General features: G+C 39.1%; 1 protein-coding gene across 8 annotated transcripts in view; it reads right to left on the minus strand.

Moving 5' to 3' along the window:
• The window catches only part of add1 (adducin 1 (alpha)), a 189,977-nt gene that overhangs the window by 59,870 nt on the left and 111,897 nt on the right, over window positions 1–18,210 (minus strand). For all 8 annotated transcript variants that reach the window (XM_069942012.1, XM_069942040.1, XM_069942062.1 and 5 more), the window contains exons 3-5: window positions 7,929–8,091; window positions 6,964–7,115; window positions 21–101 (exon numbers count right to left, since the gene is read on the minus strand). In XM_069942012.1, coding sequence (XP_069798113.1) covers window positions 21–101; window positions 6,964–7,115; window positions 7,929–8,091 — 396 coding nt within the window. The remainder of the gene's footprint in view (window positions 1–20; window positions 102–6,963; window positions 7,116–7,928; window positions 8,092–18,210) is intronic.

Genomic DNA, 18,210 nt, shown 5'->3' on the forward strand with positions numbered 1-18,210 from the left:
CAATTTGTTCCAATACTCACCAAACTAGATGCTGTGACCTCACTGTAAAGAAGACCAAAAGGGACAATGAGGAAATGTTCCTGCTCTGAGTTGACTCGGGCCTATGCAAAAAAAATCAATAAACATCTTATGTTTAATTGTAATTAATAGGTAAAAACTAAAATGAAATCAATATTCTGCCCATACAGAGCACTGATTCTAAAACAATTTATGCAAAGTAATTTGTTTTTAAGAGACCAATATACCCAATACCTGTCCAAATTAAGGTTTTGCAATAAGTAGCTAATAACGAGAGTCAAATATTTGCAGATCTCCCCAAGACGATTCCATCATGCTTTTTCTCTATGTTAAATTCATTCAATCCAACACACTCGCAACTTGAAGATGTGAACAAATTTAAGACATGAAATTGGTGATGGTGATTGAGAAGTTAATGAGCCAAATCTGAAAGATTTCACTGATTTGATGGTCCACATCTCAAACTTTGAAAGAGGTTCTTATGGAGATAATTGATGCTCTATTTACCATGTTCCAAAACTTTTAAAAAATTTGAATTGTTTTTGCAGATTAGAAAATAATAGAATCCCATGATTATGGAAAGAGGGAACAGAACATCACTGAACAGTTAGATAGACATTAGCAAATAGGAAAATGTTGGATCTCAAGTAGAAGAGGCAACATCTAGATATTTAGAAAATAATAATTTGATTGGCCTATCAATAGAAATTTATAAAAAATCATGTATAGAACCATAGAACAATATAGCACAGAAACAGGCCCTTTAGTCTGTACTGAACTATTATTCTCCCTAGTGCCACTGACCTGCACCCCGACCATAACCCTCAATACCCCTCCCATCCATGTACTTGTCCAAATTCTTCTTAAAAATTATAATCAAACCCACATTCACCACTTCAGCTGGCAGCTTGTCCCACATTCCCACCCCTTTGTGTGAAGATCCCCCTGGACCTTTCCCCTTTTACCCTTAACCTATGTACTCTGGCTTGTACTCACTTACCATCAGTGAAAAAAGCCTACCTACATCTACTATGTCTAGACACCTCAATTTTAAATACCTCTATTAAATCTCCCTCATTCTTCTACACTCCAGGGAATAAAGCCCTAAAAGTCTTAACCTGTTTAACCTTTCCCTGTCACTCAGTTCCTCAAGTCCATGCAACATTCTAGTCACCTTCTCTGCACTCTTTCAATCTTATTGACTTTTTCCTGTAGTTAGGTGATCAATATTCCAAATTTGGCCTCACCAATGTCTTGTACAATTTTACCATAACATCCCAATACCTATCGTCTATAATACAATCAAATGTTTAACACTATGGATTAGTGGATTTGGAATTGGAGTTAATATGCTAGCAGAGACAGAATTGATTAATAAAGTATGAAAAAAACCAGGAGCACCTCCTATTGACAGACTGACTAACGGATTATCTCTGGATGCTTGGGCTCCATCTCATCACAAATGATTTAGCTGCAATGATCAAATGATCCAAAATTTTCAGTACGAGTAAATGTTTGGAATTCTCTACCCAATAGTTTGCGAACCCTGTTCGCAAGACACCAGCTTCACATTCGGAAGCAACAAGCAGGTAAGAGCGTAGATGTTTTCGCGCTTGCCCTGAAAAGGCTATCCAGGGACTGTGCCTGCGTTGCCATTACGTCTGAAGCCCATCGTAAGTTCCTGATGTTAGACACGTTCATAAGCAGTCTGGAATCAGGATATGTTAGACAGCGTCTACTGGAGACTCCAGGCTTGACCTTTAAAGTGGCTCTGCAAGAAGCAAAGATGCTTCTAACTGCGCTACAAGGGATGAAAGCATTTTGAGCAAGGGAGAAATGCAGAAGCGACACCCTTCAGACCGACCCGTAGTGAAGATTTTTAGTATTTTTGGTTAACCGAATTTAATTCACAGCGACAGAGGTTCAGCCTTTATGACCATATAACCATTTACGGAGCGGAAACAGGCCATGTTGGCCTTTCGAGTCCGCACTGGTTCACTGATTTTGAAGCATTGCCACAAGTCACACGACCAGTTACAATCCTTGGGGGAATGGGCAAGTTGAACGCAGCAATGGTACAATTTGGAAAGCTGTTACCACGGCACTCAAATCTAAGGCTCTCCCCACCAGCCACTGGCAAGAAATGTTATCTGAAGCTTTGAACTCTATCCGTACCTTACTTTGCACATCAACTAATGAAACGCCTTATCAGCGTTTGTTTTCTTTCCCCAGAAAGTCGAAGACCGGATCTACCTTGCCGGTCTGGCTTTCTAGAGAAAGCCAGACATGCTGAGAAAGCATGTTAGACAGAGCAAGGTGGATCCATTAGTTGAGCGTGTACAACTGCTTCATGCTAACCCACAATATGCTCAAATTGCTTTTCCTGATGGGAGACAAGACACTGTTTCCGTTAGGGGTCTTGTTTCGCCAGGGGTTCTGCCTGCAGCTTCTAACCATTTTCCCCACTACCACTAATCTTCCTTTACCCTCATCAGAACAGCACGTCTCTGTCCCTGAAATTCAGTCTGTAAAACACGGATACTTACCCCAAACAACATCTGCTACCAATCACTTCTTATCTGCCAAAAAAGCAGCATCTCCTGTTCACTTACAGGAGTCCTCTTTATTTTGCGTCAGTCTCAAAGAGTCTCAAGGCCACCCCAACAGATAAGTTTTCGTTAGCATTTCTCAGATTTTTTTCAAACTTACTGCTGATTTTCTCTCTTCTTCTGTGGTGTTTTTAACCTTTTTGATTCCCTTTTTTTATTACTTAAAATTGGTTAATTTTGAGGGGTGGTGAATGTAGTGATGTAATGTATTATGCGGACTGCTTGCTATTGGTTATGACTGTAGATTGGCTCTACCCTACTGGTAGAACAGATAGACAATAGGAGCTGCAGTAGGCCCTTCGGCCCGTCGAGCCAGCACCGCCATTTTACAGATCATGGCTGATCACTACCCCTTTCCAGCCTTATCCCATATGATGGTGCAACTTATCCCACTGGTCAGTAGAGGTGGCTTCTTCTGTTAATAAAAGCCTATAATATGATACAAGTTTGGTCCTTGCTTATGGCATATCAATTATAACAATGATCTGGACGATAATGTGGTGAATTGGATCAGTAATTTTGTTGATGACACAAAGATAGGAGGCATTGTGGACAGTGAGGAAGGCTTTCAAAGCTTGCAGAGGTATCTGGACCAACTGGAATAATGGGACAAAAAAATTGGCAGATGGAGTTTAATGCAGACAAGTGTGAGTTAATGGATTTTGGAAGGACCAGCCAGAGTAGGACATGCATAATAAATGGTAGAGCACTGATGAGTGCGGAGGAACAAAGGGATCTGGGACTATAGATACATTGTTCCCTGAAGGCAGCGTCACAGGTGGACAGGGTGGTAAAGAAAACTTTTGGCATCTTAGCCTTTATAAATCAAAGTATTGAGTATAGAATTTGGAATGTGTGACAGAGTATGTAGATATGTTTTTGGGAGATAAATTAGGGAAAGGTTTATTAGTGTAGGTCACATACAAACACTTTAAAACGGATCTTATTTGAAATACTGGAGCTCTGCTAATGCTAGACATATCAGCCCCATGGCCTTTGCAAGAGATTTGGGGAGTGCCCAAGAGTCTTCACTAATGGGTTGTTGTTTACAAAAAGGCAACAGATGAAAGAGCTTGTCAGAGCCACCTTCTGTCTGGAAGGGGAACTTGCTGTTCTAAGAGGGTTATGTAGATTTGCAAGCAGAGAGAGTCAAACAGGCTTTGTTCCTTTGAGAGAGAGTGATCACTTCTACAGTGTTACAGTCAGCAGCAACAGCAGCTGGGACTGGAACAGGACAAGCTGACAAGCTTGTGGAAAACCCCATTTGGAAGAATGGTTGTGAGTTTTTGGTTCAGCCTGGTCAAAGCCCCTGTGGTTCATGCAAGAGGAGAGGACTGGCTGTCTAATGTTTCACTTGGAATAAGAGAAACAAAGGAGATCTGAAAGAAAGAGGTTATCATCTCGAGAACCCCGAAGGGGGCAAGTTTCGTCAGCAAGACACTGGAGTGGATGATTAAAAAGGAACCAGTTATAGATGTCCTGGAACAACAAGCCTCTCTCTGAAAACCGACAAGAATCATCCTGAGTGGTAACCATTTACCTTTCAAGCACCAAAGCTTGGTGAACTTTATAAATGTTAAATTTTGTGCACAGTATAAGAATTGCTTGCAACCAATGAACTTGGGGAAATGATAAGTGAGATTAGACTGTGAATCAAACAGCTTTTCTGAACTTACACACACATTACATACATGTGCACTTAGAATTAGAAAGGGGTTAAGTTAGGTTAGTCAATAGTGATGTTAAAGTGTGATTCTGTTTTCATGTTTAAATATAACAGATGTTATGGTGAGGTTGTATAAGACATCGGCCAGGCCAAATTTGGTATATTGTGTGCCATTCTGGTTGTCTAACTACAGGAAGGCCATCAATAAGATTGAAAGAGTGCAGAGAATATTCACTAGAATGTTTACAGGTCTTCAGGAATTGAGTTACAGGGAAAGATTAAACATGTTAGGACTTTATTCCTTTGAGCGAAGAATAATGAAGAGAGATTTGATAGAGGTTTACAGGATTATAAGACGTATAGACAGAGTGGATGCTAGTAGGCTTTTTCCATTTAGATTGGGGGGCGGGGGGGGGGGAGTTAAATTTGAGAGGTCATAGTTTTAAGTTGAAAGCCAAAAGGTTTATGAGGAACATTAGGGGCAAGTTCTTCTCTCAGTGGAGGGAGTGTGGAATGAACTGCCATCTGATGTGAATGTGAGCTCAAATCTTAAATTTTATGAATAAATTGGATAGATCCATGGATGGGAGAGGTCTGGAGGATTATGGAATGGGAGCAGGTCAGTGGGACTAGCAGAATAATGGCCGTCACAGGCTAGAAGGGCCGAATGGCCTGTATTGCATGCTGCAGCAATTTCTGGTTCTGTTAGCATCTTTGACTACCATTAAAAGTGTAAGCTATTTTAATTCTGTATTTTTAAAGCCCAAGATAAAGAAATATTGATAGTTCAGTTACAAGCTGTCAAGAAGTCGGTAAAAGGAGTGCACCAATAGTTGAGAAGGTGAGAGGTGACTTAATAGACTTAATAAAATTATGAGAGGTTTAGATAGGGTGACAATAACAAATTCCAGAGGACACCCGTTTAAGATGAGTGAAAGAAAGATTAGGGGAGACATCAGAGGTACAGTAATTTCTTGGACACAGAGGTGGTGGTGGAGACTGGTACAACAGGGGCATTCTTACATAGATGCAAGATAAAGAGTTATGGGTGGGAAGTAGAGAAGGATTAGATTGTTGGAGAGTAGGCTTACATGGGTAGGCACAACATTGTGTGCTGAAGGGCCTGCACTATGCTGCAATATTTTACGTTCTATGTTAAAAGGAAGAACTAAACTCACTTTCAAACATACCAAAATAATCCATTTGCCCTTCAATAAAGCTCCTGAGAGGAGTTCCATTCTTATGCAAATTTCAGACACTAGCAACCCTCACGTTGGAATTTGATTCCAAGTTCTCAACTTAAACTTTTATTATCTGATTAAATCCTCCTTCAGACTTGCCAATTTTTAACAATTATACTCATCCATGTTCAACTTTAGAAATCAAGGTAAAGAATGGGACAAATGAATTACTTTTCATTCCACAGGACATTTCTCTTGCCATCTCCTTAAGTGTAGCAAACAATCAATAGGCCCTTTCATGCCAAGCCTCCGCCTGGAGGGCGGCTATAAGTGCGGAGGGGAAAATATGAATTTATCTATCATGAAGCAGCCCTAAAAGGCTGCTCTTGCATCACATTCATGTTGTGCGGCGTCTCGTAGCATCCTCCAAAGTCGATGGAGGTGCAGCAACTGGTGCCGTGGCTCTGCCCGTCACAAGTATTCGGCAGATCAATGGCCGCCATCCCTACTGATAATCCCCCATGCAACTGTAACCGCTCTGTTTCCCAGAACAGTTCCAGCTGCATGGGAGAATTATGGGTAGGGGAAAAGTCATTGCTCTGCCATGTTTAGAGCTGCTGATGAGCGGCCCCAAAGGTTGAAACGGCCTGGTGAGGTGCCAGAGTGTCCAGTGGGACAGTCACAGCCCACATCAGCCACCCCGACAGCTCCTGTCTGACAGCTCCCACCACCATCCCTGCCCTGACTGCTCCTGCCAGCTGCCCCTACCCTGAGGGGGTCATGGTGGGAGGGGGGGGGGAGAGGAGATGGGTCACGACGTCATCAGCCCGCCTCTAACAGCGGCTGTGAATTCATGCGAGGTGGTGGAGTCAGTGCCTTGGTGCTGGCCATGACGCATTCAAAGAAATAAGTCTCCCGACGCAAGGAGAATCTTCGCCTTTACAGTCAGGGTTTTTCACTGCATGAAAGGGCCTACTGAGAGATGATCACAAGCTACACCTTAAGCCTTAAAGGAGTAAGCCATTTAAGATTGATAGAAAAAAATTCTTTAGATATGGTTTTTAGACTGCAGGCATGTAACAGTGCAATCAAGGAATTTTGCCATTACACAGGCAGTCTGAAAAGGAATGTGCAGGAATTCACTCTACTGCACGTCCAACCACCAGGACTGTTGCACTCAAGTACTTGCAGTCTAAAAAGGCACCCGGTAATTACGTTAATTTCTTTTTTTTTCCTCTCGTCATTTTCCCAACATTGTAGTCTAAAAACTATAAATGAGTGGTGGATGATCTGTGGAATTCTCTACCCATGTTGCTATAAGTGAATGCAATGAGCTGGGAAAAGACAACAGAAATTTATTCTTAATGTGCCTTGAAAAGGATAGTTTTTACTTATCTGTGCCCAGCTCAACTAACTGAACATTGAAAGATAATTGCAGTAAATGTATATTAAAAACTTCAATACGACAAATACGGGGAAGTCAACTTACTGTTAAGTGGTTGTAGATAAGCTGTGTCCATCCAAAGAGGTCGGCTAATCTGTGGAAAGCAGCCAGTTTACATCGCAACAGTTTCTCTCCTTTCTCATATACAACAGATTCAGATCCACGGAGATCATTCACAGGGGTAACCATTCCTAGACCTAAAATTTAATAGCATGTGAGTAGTACATAGTGAATGCCCTGGAGGGCGTTGCAGAACAGAGACTTACGGGTACAAGAACACTATTCCCTGAAAGTGGTGACACATTTAGACAAGGTGAATAAAGCATGTGGCACCCTTGCTGTCATTGGTCGAGGTAGAGCATCATGTTGCGGCTGTACAAGACACTGACGAGACTGCTCTTGGGAGTTTTGAGGGCAGTTCTGGTTGCTGTGATACAGAAATTTGTGATTAAGTTGGGAAGGGTGCACACAAAATTCACAAAGATGGTACTGGTCTGGAAGCCAACATACCAAATGCCACCTTCATCACCTTAATCTACATGTGATTCAACTTTCAGAGAATTATGTACCATGACTGCTAAATCCCTTTGTTCCACTGCACTCCTCAATTGTCTACCATTTAATGTGTATGACCTGTTTTGCTTAGTCCTACCAAAATGTAGGACTTCACATTTATCAGTATTGAACTCCATCTAGCTATCAATATTTCAAGGGAAATAATGTAATTACAATACTCAAGATGCCAAATTTTGTAAATAACCTACCTAGTTACACCCATTTTAGTTCAAATTGGATGTGGGTAGGTTTGGTTGATTTTCTCATCTTTTCCTTTGCATTTTAACTCTGTGAGGAACAAATGTGACCCAAAGCAACCTATGGGAAACATCAGCTGCATGGCTTAAACGCGACCATTGTAATACTGGGTACCTTGCTACCTCAGGCAATTAATTCAATGCAAGTCTAAACACAAGGATTTTTTTTTTTAAAGTGCATCAAATAATTAGACTTACTCATGTTTAATGCAGCCATTCCACCTTGTGGTCCCGCAGGATACATACTAGGTACATTTGTAGTCATGAAATCTGCAATCTGTTGTAATGCAAGTAAACTAGTTGGAGTTTTTCCTTTCTTCAGCTGCTCTTGAATCATTGATTCCAATTCTTCGCAGAAAGCCTAGAAAAAAGACATTTTTCACTATGGTAAAAACAAGAATATTATTTCTCTCTAAGAATATAAAGAGTAAGCTGTCAGTCACTGCCTTAATTAACCAGTAAACTGACTAATCCAGCTTCTGAAGAAAGAACATGCAGCATCAATAACATTTTCCCTGTTTTTTCCCCCCAATAAAACATATTTAACTGGGAGAGGGGAATGAAATAATAACCCAGTCTAATTTTGCTCTCATTAATGAGCCTGGCCTTTGCAAGGCAGACATTTGTGTGGATTCCAATAGATGAGAAAAACTAATTTGTAAAACCATATTTTTTCCCCCCCAAAAAGACTTTTCTATTTTTTTTTCCCTCAGAATACATTCGCAAACTCACCTGAAATCTATTTTATTTGTTTGTTTTGAAAATGTAATAGTATGGAGTCAAAAACTACTGTCAAGTGCAGGAAATACCCTCTGCATCCACCCTCTGCCCTCCTACTCAACAGCAATAACAGCTGGTGCTAAACACAGTATGCCAGCATCAACAAGATTCCACAATAACAAACTGCCACAACTATTTATAAAACAATACATACAAAAAAAAACATGCTTAAGCCTTCATCTCATCGCAATATGAATTACAGTAGAGTACTCCATGGTTTTAGCCAACCATGACCTGAAGTGCATGGCCTTGTGACAAACTCACTTCTGACCACAAAAAGGTGCTTAAGAATCCAGCATTCTCTGTTGCTTTGACTTCCTTTTTCCGACATCAGTTGCTTTTCAATGTCAATTTTTAACTGTGTAGAAAAGGGAGGAGACTGCAGGGAAGATACGAAAACTGCCCAATACATCATGACAACATCGGGCCATTTGAGAGGCAGGAGGACAGAGAGATTTGGGGAATAAACCCGATCTCTAATGCAAAGGCTGTCCCTCCCACCCCTCTTCACCCATGACCTCTTGGCTGTGCTCTTCCCCCCACTATTTTATTCAGACACCTGCCTGCTTTTAGCTCGTACCTTGATGATGGGTTCAGGCCTGAAACATTGGTTATGTATCTTCATCTTTGCTACATAAAGAATGCTGCGTGTCTCCTGCATTTAAAAAAAATTCTATAATTGCATTTGCAGATTTTCATGTTCAACTCCCAAAGGCTGTATTGGTGCTTGAATTTAAGGTGGAGCTGGAGAAGAGCTTGGGAGTGTGGGGTTGAAGATCCACAGAGCTCTGAACAAAAATTGTAAAGCAGAATCACAAAAGTGACAATCTCTAGATTATTTAACTGTCATTTATCATCTTCTATGCTTGCTTTAAAAGAGATAATAATTAAGAATCCGTGAGCTGCCCCAGCAGCTGGCGACTTTGGGCTCTTCCTCTCTGAGCTGGAGCTGAACAGAACCTTCAAGAAGGTGAATCTTCGGAAACTGTCTGGCCCAGACAGTGTGAAAAATGGAAGTCTGCAGATGCTGTGATTGTAGTAAAAACACAGCCAGAATTAAAAATGGAATGGCTGACCTAGACCACAGAAACACCTACGTCAGAATATTGTTCATTTAGTACAGCTCAGCATTCTACACTGTTACACCTGCAAAATTCACAGCCAAGCTAACAGATCTCTGCAACTGATCCCCAACTTCTTTATCGACACATGCCAGTGTGGATCAGCAACATCACCCTCGCAGACCATCAACACAGGGGCACCCAACCCTGCTCTTTCCCTAGTACACCCATGACGAAGTAGCCAAGATCAACTCCAACTCAATCTACAAATTTGGTGATTACACCACCACGGTTGGACAAATAACTAGAAATAATGAGTTAGAATACAAGCTGGAGAAAGAGAACCCGTTTGGATAGTGCCAGATCAATAATCATGCTCTCAACATCATCAACAAGGTTTAATGTATCTTAGATTCTGAACTTTAAATGAATGGGAGGGGAGGTAGGGAGGGTGGGATGGGAAGGGGGGGGGGAGAGAAAATGACACTATATATTTGAAAAGAAAAATGTATGTATCTTGATCAATGTGGTTTATAGTGTGAAAAATAAAAAATTTTTTAAAAAAAACAAGGAGCATACAGTGGATTTTAGGAAGGAGAGGCTGAAAGATTACTCATCTATCTGTATTGAAGAGAAAGTAGGTGGAGAGAGTCAGAATCTTTAAGTTCCTTGGAGCTCATATTTCAGAAGACCTTTCCTGAACTCAGCACACTGAGGCAACCATAAAGAATGCCTCCACTTTCTATGGAGTCTGAGGTACATTGTGGAAAGTATGCTGACGAGTTGCAACACAGCTTGTATTGGCAATTCAAGAGCCCCGAAATACAGACATAGCCAGATCCATCACTGTCTGACATCCCATTCATGGCAGACATCTATGTGAGGCGCTCCCTCAAGAAGGAAGCCAACTTCATAAAGGACCCCCAGACAGATGTAAATGAAGCCTGAAGATCAGCACCTATCAGATATCCTTGAACCTTTCCTTGATATACTAATTCTAAACTACTCCAACAGCACAAAAGGACTGTCTGCATTGTTGCGTCACTTTTTGAGCACTAGGATTATTTTGAATGTCTTATGTATTCATTATCTCCTTTAATTTAATTTACTATTATAGTTTTTCTTTACAAGTACCAGTTGGGTTGCAGCAAAAAATTTGTTGCATTTGTACATTGTACAATATGTATGACAGATATCTCAGATTATGTCATCTCCCACTGCCTAGGAAAGGCAACTAACATTCTGAAGCATGCATCATGTCCCAGCCACCTCCCTCCTTCCATCTGGGAAAAGGCACAAAAGTATGAAAGGCTAAAAGGCAGTTTGCTCCCCTCAGCTATCAGAGACCTGAATAAACCCACAACAGTGATCTCATGTTATCCTTGGTTTGTACTAAATGATTCCCCCCACCCCCCCACCCCCTGTGGAAAAGAATTGTGCAGAGGTAAAGCTGCATACATTGCCACGATCTAAGGGTCTGCACCAAGGGTTTTAAAGAATGTGGCTTTTTTTCCAAAGCTCACTAAATTCCAGAAGGGTACCAAAAGATAGAAAAACAACCAATGTGAATTCCTTGTTCAAAAAGGGAGGAAGATAGAAGGCAGGGAGCTTTTGGCATACTAGATTAATATCTATTGATGGCAAGAAGCTCGAGTTAATAATAACTAAAGAGGAAATAACCAGAGAGGGTGGGGAGCACAAAGTTCCTTGATGTCCATTTAAAGAATTACCTATCCTGGAACACTTCCCCATTAGTCAGGAGGAAAAATAAATGTGAAACTGATAAAGGTATGATCACATTAATGGGGTTGCATTATAGACCACCCAATAACGAGAAATGGAAGAGCAAATCTGCAGACAGCTCCAAGAAACAGAGAGTAGGTGTTTTTAATATATTGATTGGGACCCACCTACTTAAGTTAAAATGCCTTACAGTCACATCTTCTGTTTTTTTCAGCTGTCTGCAATGTTCTTGCAGATGTGCTCTTCCAATTATCAAGTGATAATACCATTAGTCTAAGAATATAAGTATGTGGGCAATGCCCGATCTCATATACGCCCATCGCCGTCGTCCCGTAAGGTTATAATAGAGTTCAGAAATCCCGATTGGAGAACGGGACAAAGCGGACATTATCGGATCTACACAACAACTTCCCGCTCGCAACATGGTATACAAAGGCTTATGTACTTAGTTTCTTATTACATACTAAACCAGTAGTAATAGGAATTCACCACTGTTATTTGAAAATTACATCCAACATGTTAGATTCACAAGACATGGGAAAATTTGGTAATTGAACCTGTAAAAAAATTTTTTTAATTCTGATCTGCATTAATCTAAAAAAAGTGAATTTGGTCAATTAAACTTCGTTGATAACTGTTCAAAAGACATGAAACAAACAAGTCTTGAAAACACTGAATACCATTATTATACCAATTGTCAAACTTCGAATGATATAAAGGAGGAGCAAATAGATTAGAGATAGTTGGGTTCCCCTAAATAGCATTAACATTTTTGACTGTTGTAGAAGAGAATGTATTGAATCCAAAGGATGTAAATATATTTCAATCCAAATAATAAAATCTGGACCAAAATTACATTTCTTTAAGATAGCAAATAATCTTTCCATTCTATCCGGTCAAATGCTTTTTCAACGTCTAGTGAAAGAACACATTCTGTCACATATAGAGGGCAAATATGGTGTATTTAATATTCGGTATATGTTATAGTAGGAATAACAGTTTTTAATAAAACCTGTTTTGTCAGAGTTAATTATTATTGGTAGAATATTTTCTAATCTACACGCTAAAACTTTAGATAATATCTTCATATCAACGTTAAGTAATGAAATTGGTCTTTAAGAGCCACATTTTGTTGCTGCTTTCCTTTTTTTCCCAAAAAAGAAATACTAGTCTCAAAAATGAATTTTCAAACACAGTGCTTAAATGAGGCACAAGCCATTTAAAGAAAGATTTATACAATTCTGCAGGAAATCCATCTGGACCTGGAGATTTATAAGAAGAGATGGCTATAGAGATTTCATCCTGAAAAGTAGGTTCCTCCAGCCTTGTAGACTTGTCCTGAGATAGGGTGGATAAATTTATTTGTTCTTAAAAACTCTGCCATTGAAGTAAAATTATTCTCAAATTCAGAAGTATAAAGATTAGAATAAAATTGTTTGAAAGTCTCAATAATTTTAGAATGATCTGTTGTCATTGTGCCATTTCTCACATGAATCTTATTAATTTGTTTTTTTAGTCACAATACCTTTCAATTGACCTGCAAGTAACTTACCAGTGACTTTTACTTCACAAAAATTGTTGTTCAATAGGGTATGTAGAAAGAAGATCAAATTCGTTTTAAGTTCAATTCTTCTTTTTATATAGCTCTAGATCTTTGTTTTGAGCAAATAATATATCAATTTGTTTAATCAGATAATTCAGTTCCAGTCTTTCTTTATTAGACTTTTTCCTAACATTGACTGTGTACAAAATAATTTGTCCCCTCAAATAAGCTTTCTTAGTATCCCAAACAATCTAATTAGACATTGTTGGAGAGGAATTAGAGATTTTTTTCATTAAATTTTTTTATTTTTCACACTATATTAACCAAAATACACAAACATTTCCCTCTTGAATATACAGTGTCATTTTCTCCCCTTTCCCCCCCTCCCTTCCCTCCCTCCTTCCCACCCCCCTCCCTACCCACTAAACGCTCAACATATACATTACAATAAACCCATTAAACAATGAGAATAAATTTGTATCATCTACTTTTACACTTTTTCAGTTCATTTCGTCTTCTTCTCATTTTATCATTTTAGGGGGTGGAGGTCCGCGGTAGGCCCTCTCTGTTGTGTTCCATGTACGGTTCCCAAATTTGTTCGAATAATGTGACTTTATTTTTTTAATTATATGTTATTTTTTCCAATGGAATACATTTATTCATTTCTATGTACCATTGCTGTACTCTCAGGCTCTCTTCTGATTTCCAGGTTGACCTTATACATTTTTTTGCTACAGCTAAGGCTATCATAATAAATCTTTTTTGTGCTTAATCCAATTTGAGGCCTAATTCTTTACTTCTTATATTACTTAGAAGAAAGATCTCTGGATTTTTTGGGATGTTGCTTTTTGTGATTTTATTTAATACCTGATTTAGATCTTCCCAAAACTTTTCCACTTTCTCACATGCCCAAATTGCATGTACTGTTGTTCCCGTTTCCTTCTTACAGCAAAAATATCTATCTGATACTGTTGGGTCCCATTTATTTAACTTTTGGGGCATGATATATAGCCTGCATAACCAATTATATTGTATCATGCGTAACCTCATGTTTACTGTATTTCTGATAGTTCCGGAGCATAGCTTTTCCCATGTTTCATTTTTTATCTTTATGTTTAGATCTTGTTCCCACTTTTGTTTGGGTTTACAGCTTATTTCATCATTCTCTTTCTCTTGCAGTTTGATGTACATGTCTGTTATAAATCTTTTAATTGTCATTGTGTCTGTAATCACATATTCAAAGCTGCTTCCTTCTGGTAACCTCAGCCTGCTTCCCAATTTGTCCTTTAAGTAGGTGGTATGCAAACATTGTACCGTGAGTAATTCCATATTTGTACTTCATTTGTTCAAAAGATAATAAATTATTTCCCAAAAAACAATTTTCTATTCTTTTGATGAATTAGAGATTATTAAAGAACAATTGTATTTGTTGTTCCAAAAAGCTTAACAATTTTTTATCTGTTAGTAGAGAGGTATTAAATCTCCATCGTCTTTTAAAAAAAGGGATAACAGTCCTTTACTGTTTGATATAATACTAGAACCATTAGCAGTAGCTCTTCGACAAAGTAGAGAATCAATCAAAAATGGAATTGAACATAAAGACTCTCTATGCGGAAGATTTATTACTTTTTATTTCAAATCTGTAGGTTTCTATAGCAAATATATTACATGTTTGCTTTGTTTGGACCATTTTCAGGATATAAAATAAACTTAGATAAGATTGACTTTTACCTTTTAAAAGGATTCCTTCCAATGTTATTGTAAATTTCAGTTTAAAATAGTGAAAGACCAATTTCAATATTTGGGAATCACTATCACAAAAGAGTTATAAGAAACTTATAAAAGAAAATTTATTTACTCAGATTAAAATATTATTATTGGGATGGTCACCATTTTTGATTATATTGATTGGACATGTTAATTTGATTAAAATGAACACCCTACCTAAATTTTTGTATCTTTTTCAAGCCGTACCAATTTTTATTCTTAAATCCTTTTTTTAATTCATTAGATTTGGTTATTGCTTCATATACATGGCAGGGAAAACAACCATGTATAAATAAAGCACATCTTCAGAAAACTATTAGAAATGGGGGGGATGTCACTTTCAAATTGGGTGATTAATATATGCATTTTACTTCTGTTATTAAAATTTGATAAATTAGTATGTCACCCTTCTTGGGTAGAAATGGAACTGAACGTTTCCAAGAAATCATCTGCGTTGGCAATTTTAGGTTCTATTTTACCCTTTTTATTTTCTAAATTGACACATAATCCAATAATGAGAATTAGATTGAGAATATGGGCTCAATTTAGAAAATTCTTCTCGAACAGATTACAGATAACCATTTATTCCTGCCTTCAGTATTAGATGAAGGCTTTAAAGAATGGTACAGGTTTGGTATTAAAAATTTTAAAGATTTATTTATTTGAAAAAACTTTGCTTCTTTTGATCAATTGTCAGTTAAATTCAAGTTCTCTCGTAGTAATTTTATATATTTTCAAGTTAGGAATTTTGTTCAGTCTAAATTGAACACTTGTCCTTGAATCACAGACTCAAATATTCTTGGTATACTTTTTGATCTACATTTTGGTCAGAGTAGATTGATATCACATATTTATATTGATTTATTGGATTTAAGACGAGCCCCAATGACCAAGATTAAAAATGATTGGCACCATGATATTAATATAACTTTTTTAGATAACAATTGGCATTCCAATCTTAGTTTGATCAATGACTCTTCATTTTGTGCAAGGCACTGTTTATTACCATTTAAGGTGGTACACAGAATACACATGTCTAAACTCAAATTATCCTGTTTCTATGCAGAAGTTGTCTATTATGTGAAAAGCGTAAAAGTTTGAAGCCTTACTGATTTATATGTTTTGAGAATGTCCTAAATTAGGAAGATATTGGGAGAATATTTTTCATTCTTTATCAACAATTTTTAAGATTAAATTAGATCCATGCCCTTTAATTGCCCGGTTTAGTTTTTTTTGTGCGAACCAGATAAACTTTTTAATCGGCATTTCGATGAACTCTCTCTAATTCATGGACAGTGGCTACTAGGTAATGACATATCTAAGTTTAGAGAAAATTAGGTATTGTAGCGGTTGCTATGGAGAGGGAGCGAAAGAACGAGACTACACAGAGTCAGTTTCACTTCCAATGGTTTAATTTGAAAAATCCATGCTGCGCCTTAAGGCGGCCGACAAGTCCTGCCTCTGCGTCAGCAGTGACGTAACCATGTAGCCGAGTGTGCGTGCACGGCCCCTCTGACCACAAGGGAAGCAAAACCCGACAACGCCATCTTGACGCGGTTGCTCACTGCCATGGCCATGATAAACGCAGAGCTGGTTCACCTGCGTCGCGATGTGCGCCGCCACAGTATAATATTAAAGATAAAAAATTTCAGTTTGAAAAGATATGGGGCCCATTACAGAGAATACCATCATAACTGGCAATTTTCCGTGGTATGGGGGTGCTCTAGAGCTGATCCATCTGTCTGCTGGAGGCTGCGACTTGATCCGTCTGTAACCTTGATTAGAGGGAGGGGTTAGATTAGCAATAGTTACACAAAACTCAAAACGGTCAACCAGTTTACCTATCTCGGCTGTACCATTTCATCGGATGCAAGGATCAACAACGAGATAGACAACAGACTCGCCAAGGCAAATAGGGCCTTTGGAAGACTACACAAAAGAGTCTGGAAAAACAACCAACTGACAAACCTCACAAAGATTAGCGTATACAGAGCCGTTATCATAACCACACTCCTGTTCAGATCAGAATCATGGCCGGCATCACCTACGGCTCCTAGAATGCTTCCACCAGCGTTGTCTCCGCTCCATCCTCAACATTCATTGGAGCGACTTCATCCCTAACATCGAAGTACTCGAGATGGCAGAGGCCGACAGCATTGAATCCATGCTGTTGAAGATCCAACTGCGCTGGGTAGGACACGTCTCCAGAATGGAGGACCATCGCCTTCCCAAGATCGTGTTATATGGCGAGCTCTCCACTGGCCATCGTGTCAGAGGTGCACCAAAGAAGAGGTACAAGGACTGCCTAAAGAAATCTCTTGGTGCCTGCCACATTGACCACCGCCAGTGGGCTGATATCGCCTCAAACCGTGCATCTTGGCGCCTCACAGTTCGGCGGGCAGCAACCTCCTTTGAAGAAGACCGCAGAGCCCACCTCACTGACTAAAGACAAAGGAGGAAAAACCCAACACCCAACCCCAACCAACCAATTTTCCCCTGCAACCGCTGCAACCGTGTCTGCCTGTCCCGCATCGGACTTGTCAGCCACAAACGAGCCTGCAGCTGACGTGGACATTTACCCCTCCATAAATCTTCGTCCACGAAGCCAAGCCAAAGAAGAAGAAGATGTTATCATATTGTTTTATCAATACAACTTGTATATGGGATTATATTAAACTCAATAAAAAATATTTTAAAAAGGGATAGGGATAGTCAACATGGCTTTTTGTGCATAGTATGTCATGTTCAGTATGTTGAGGAAAGTTGAAGAAGAAAAGGCTATAGATGCTTTCTAATTAGACTTTGACAAGGTCCAAAATGGGAGGTTAGACATGAAGACTTAGTCACTCTGTATTCATGATGAGGTAGTAAGCTAAATTCTACATTGGCTTTATGGAGCTGGCAGTGGATAAATGGCTGTCTGACTAGATGCCTGTGACTAGTGGTGCACTTTGTCAGTGTTGTCGTTTGTCATCTGTATCAATGATCTGGATCAGCCATTCTCATTGAGAGCCACAGTGACACCCAGAGGGCCTTGTTTTCTTTTCAACTCATGAAACATTTTTTAAATGTTCTTTTTATGAAGTTGGTAAAAGAGGTATATAGAAGAAACCAAAACTTGACTGCTTCACAGGGATGGGGGCCTATAAACTTTGAGCAGAGTCTTAAGGGGGTCATAGCAGAAAAAAAGTTGAGAATGGCTGATTTAGATGATAATGTAGTAAATTAGATCAGTAAGTTTGCAGATGACACAAAGATTGGAAGTGTACTGGACAGCGACGAAGGGTTTCAAAACTTGCAGAGGGATCTGGACCAGCTGGAAAAATGGGCTGAAAAATAGCAGAGGTAATTTAATGCAGACTGTATGTCCTACTTTGGTTTGTCCTTTCAAAATGCAATACCTCACACTCTTTAAATGGTAAGGCACTGAGGAGTGCAGGAAAATAGAGGGATCTGGGAATTCAGATATATAATTCCCTGAAAGTGGAATCCCAGGTAGAGAAGGTAATTAAGAGAGCTTTTGGCACACTGGCCTTCATAAATCAAAGTATTGTGTATAGGAGTTGGAATGTTATGGTAAAGTTGA

The sequence above is a fragment of the Narcine bancroftii genome, chromosome 1 (assembly GCF_036971445.1).
Source record: "Narcine bancroftii isolate sNarBan1 chromosome 1, sNarBan1.hap1, whole genome shotgun sequence".
NCBI classification, from domain to species: domain Eukaryota; kingdom Metazoa; phylum Chordata; class Chondrichthyes; order Torpediniformes; family Narcinidae; genus Narcine; species Narcine bancroftii.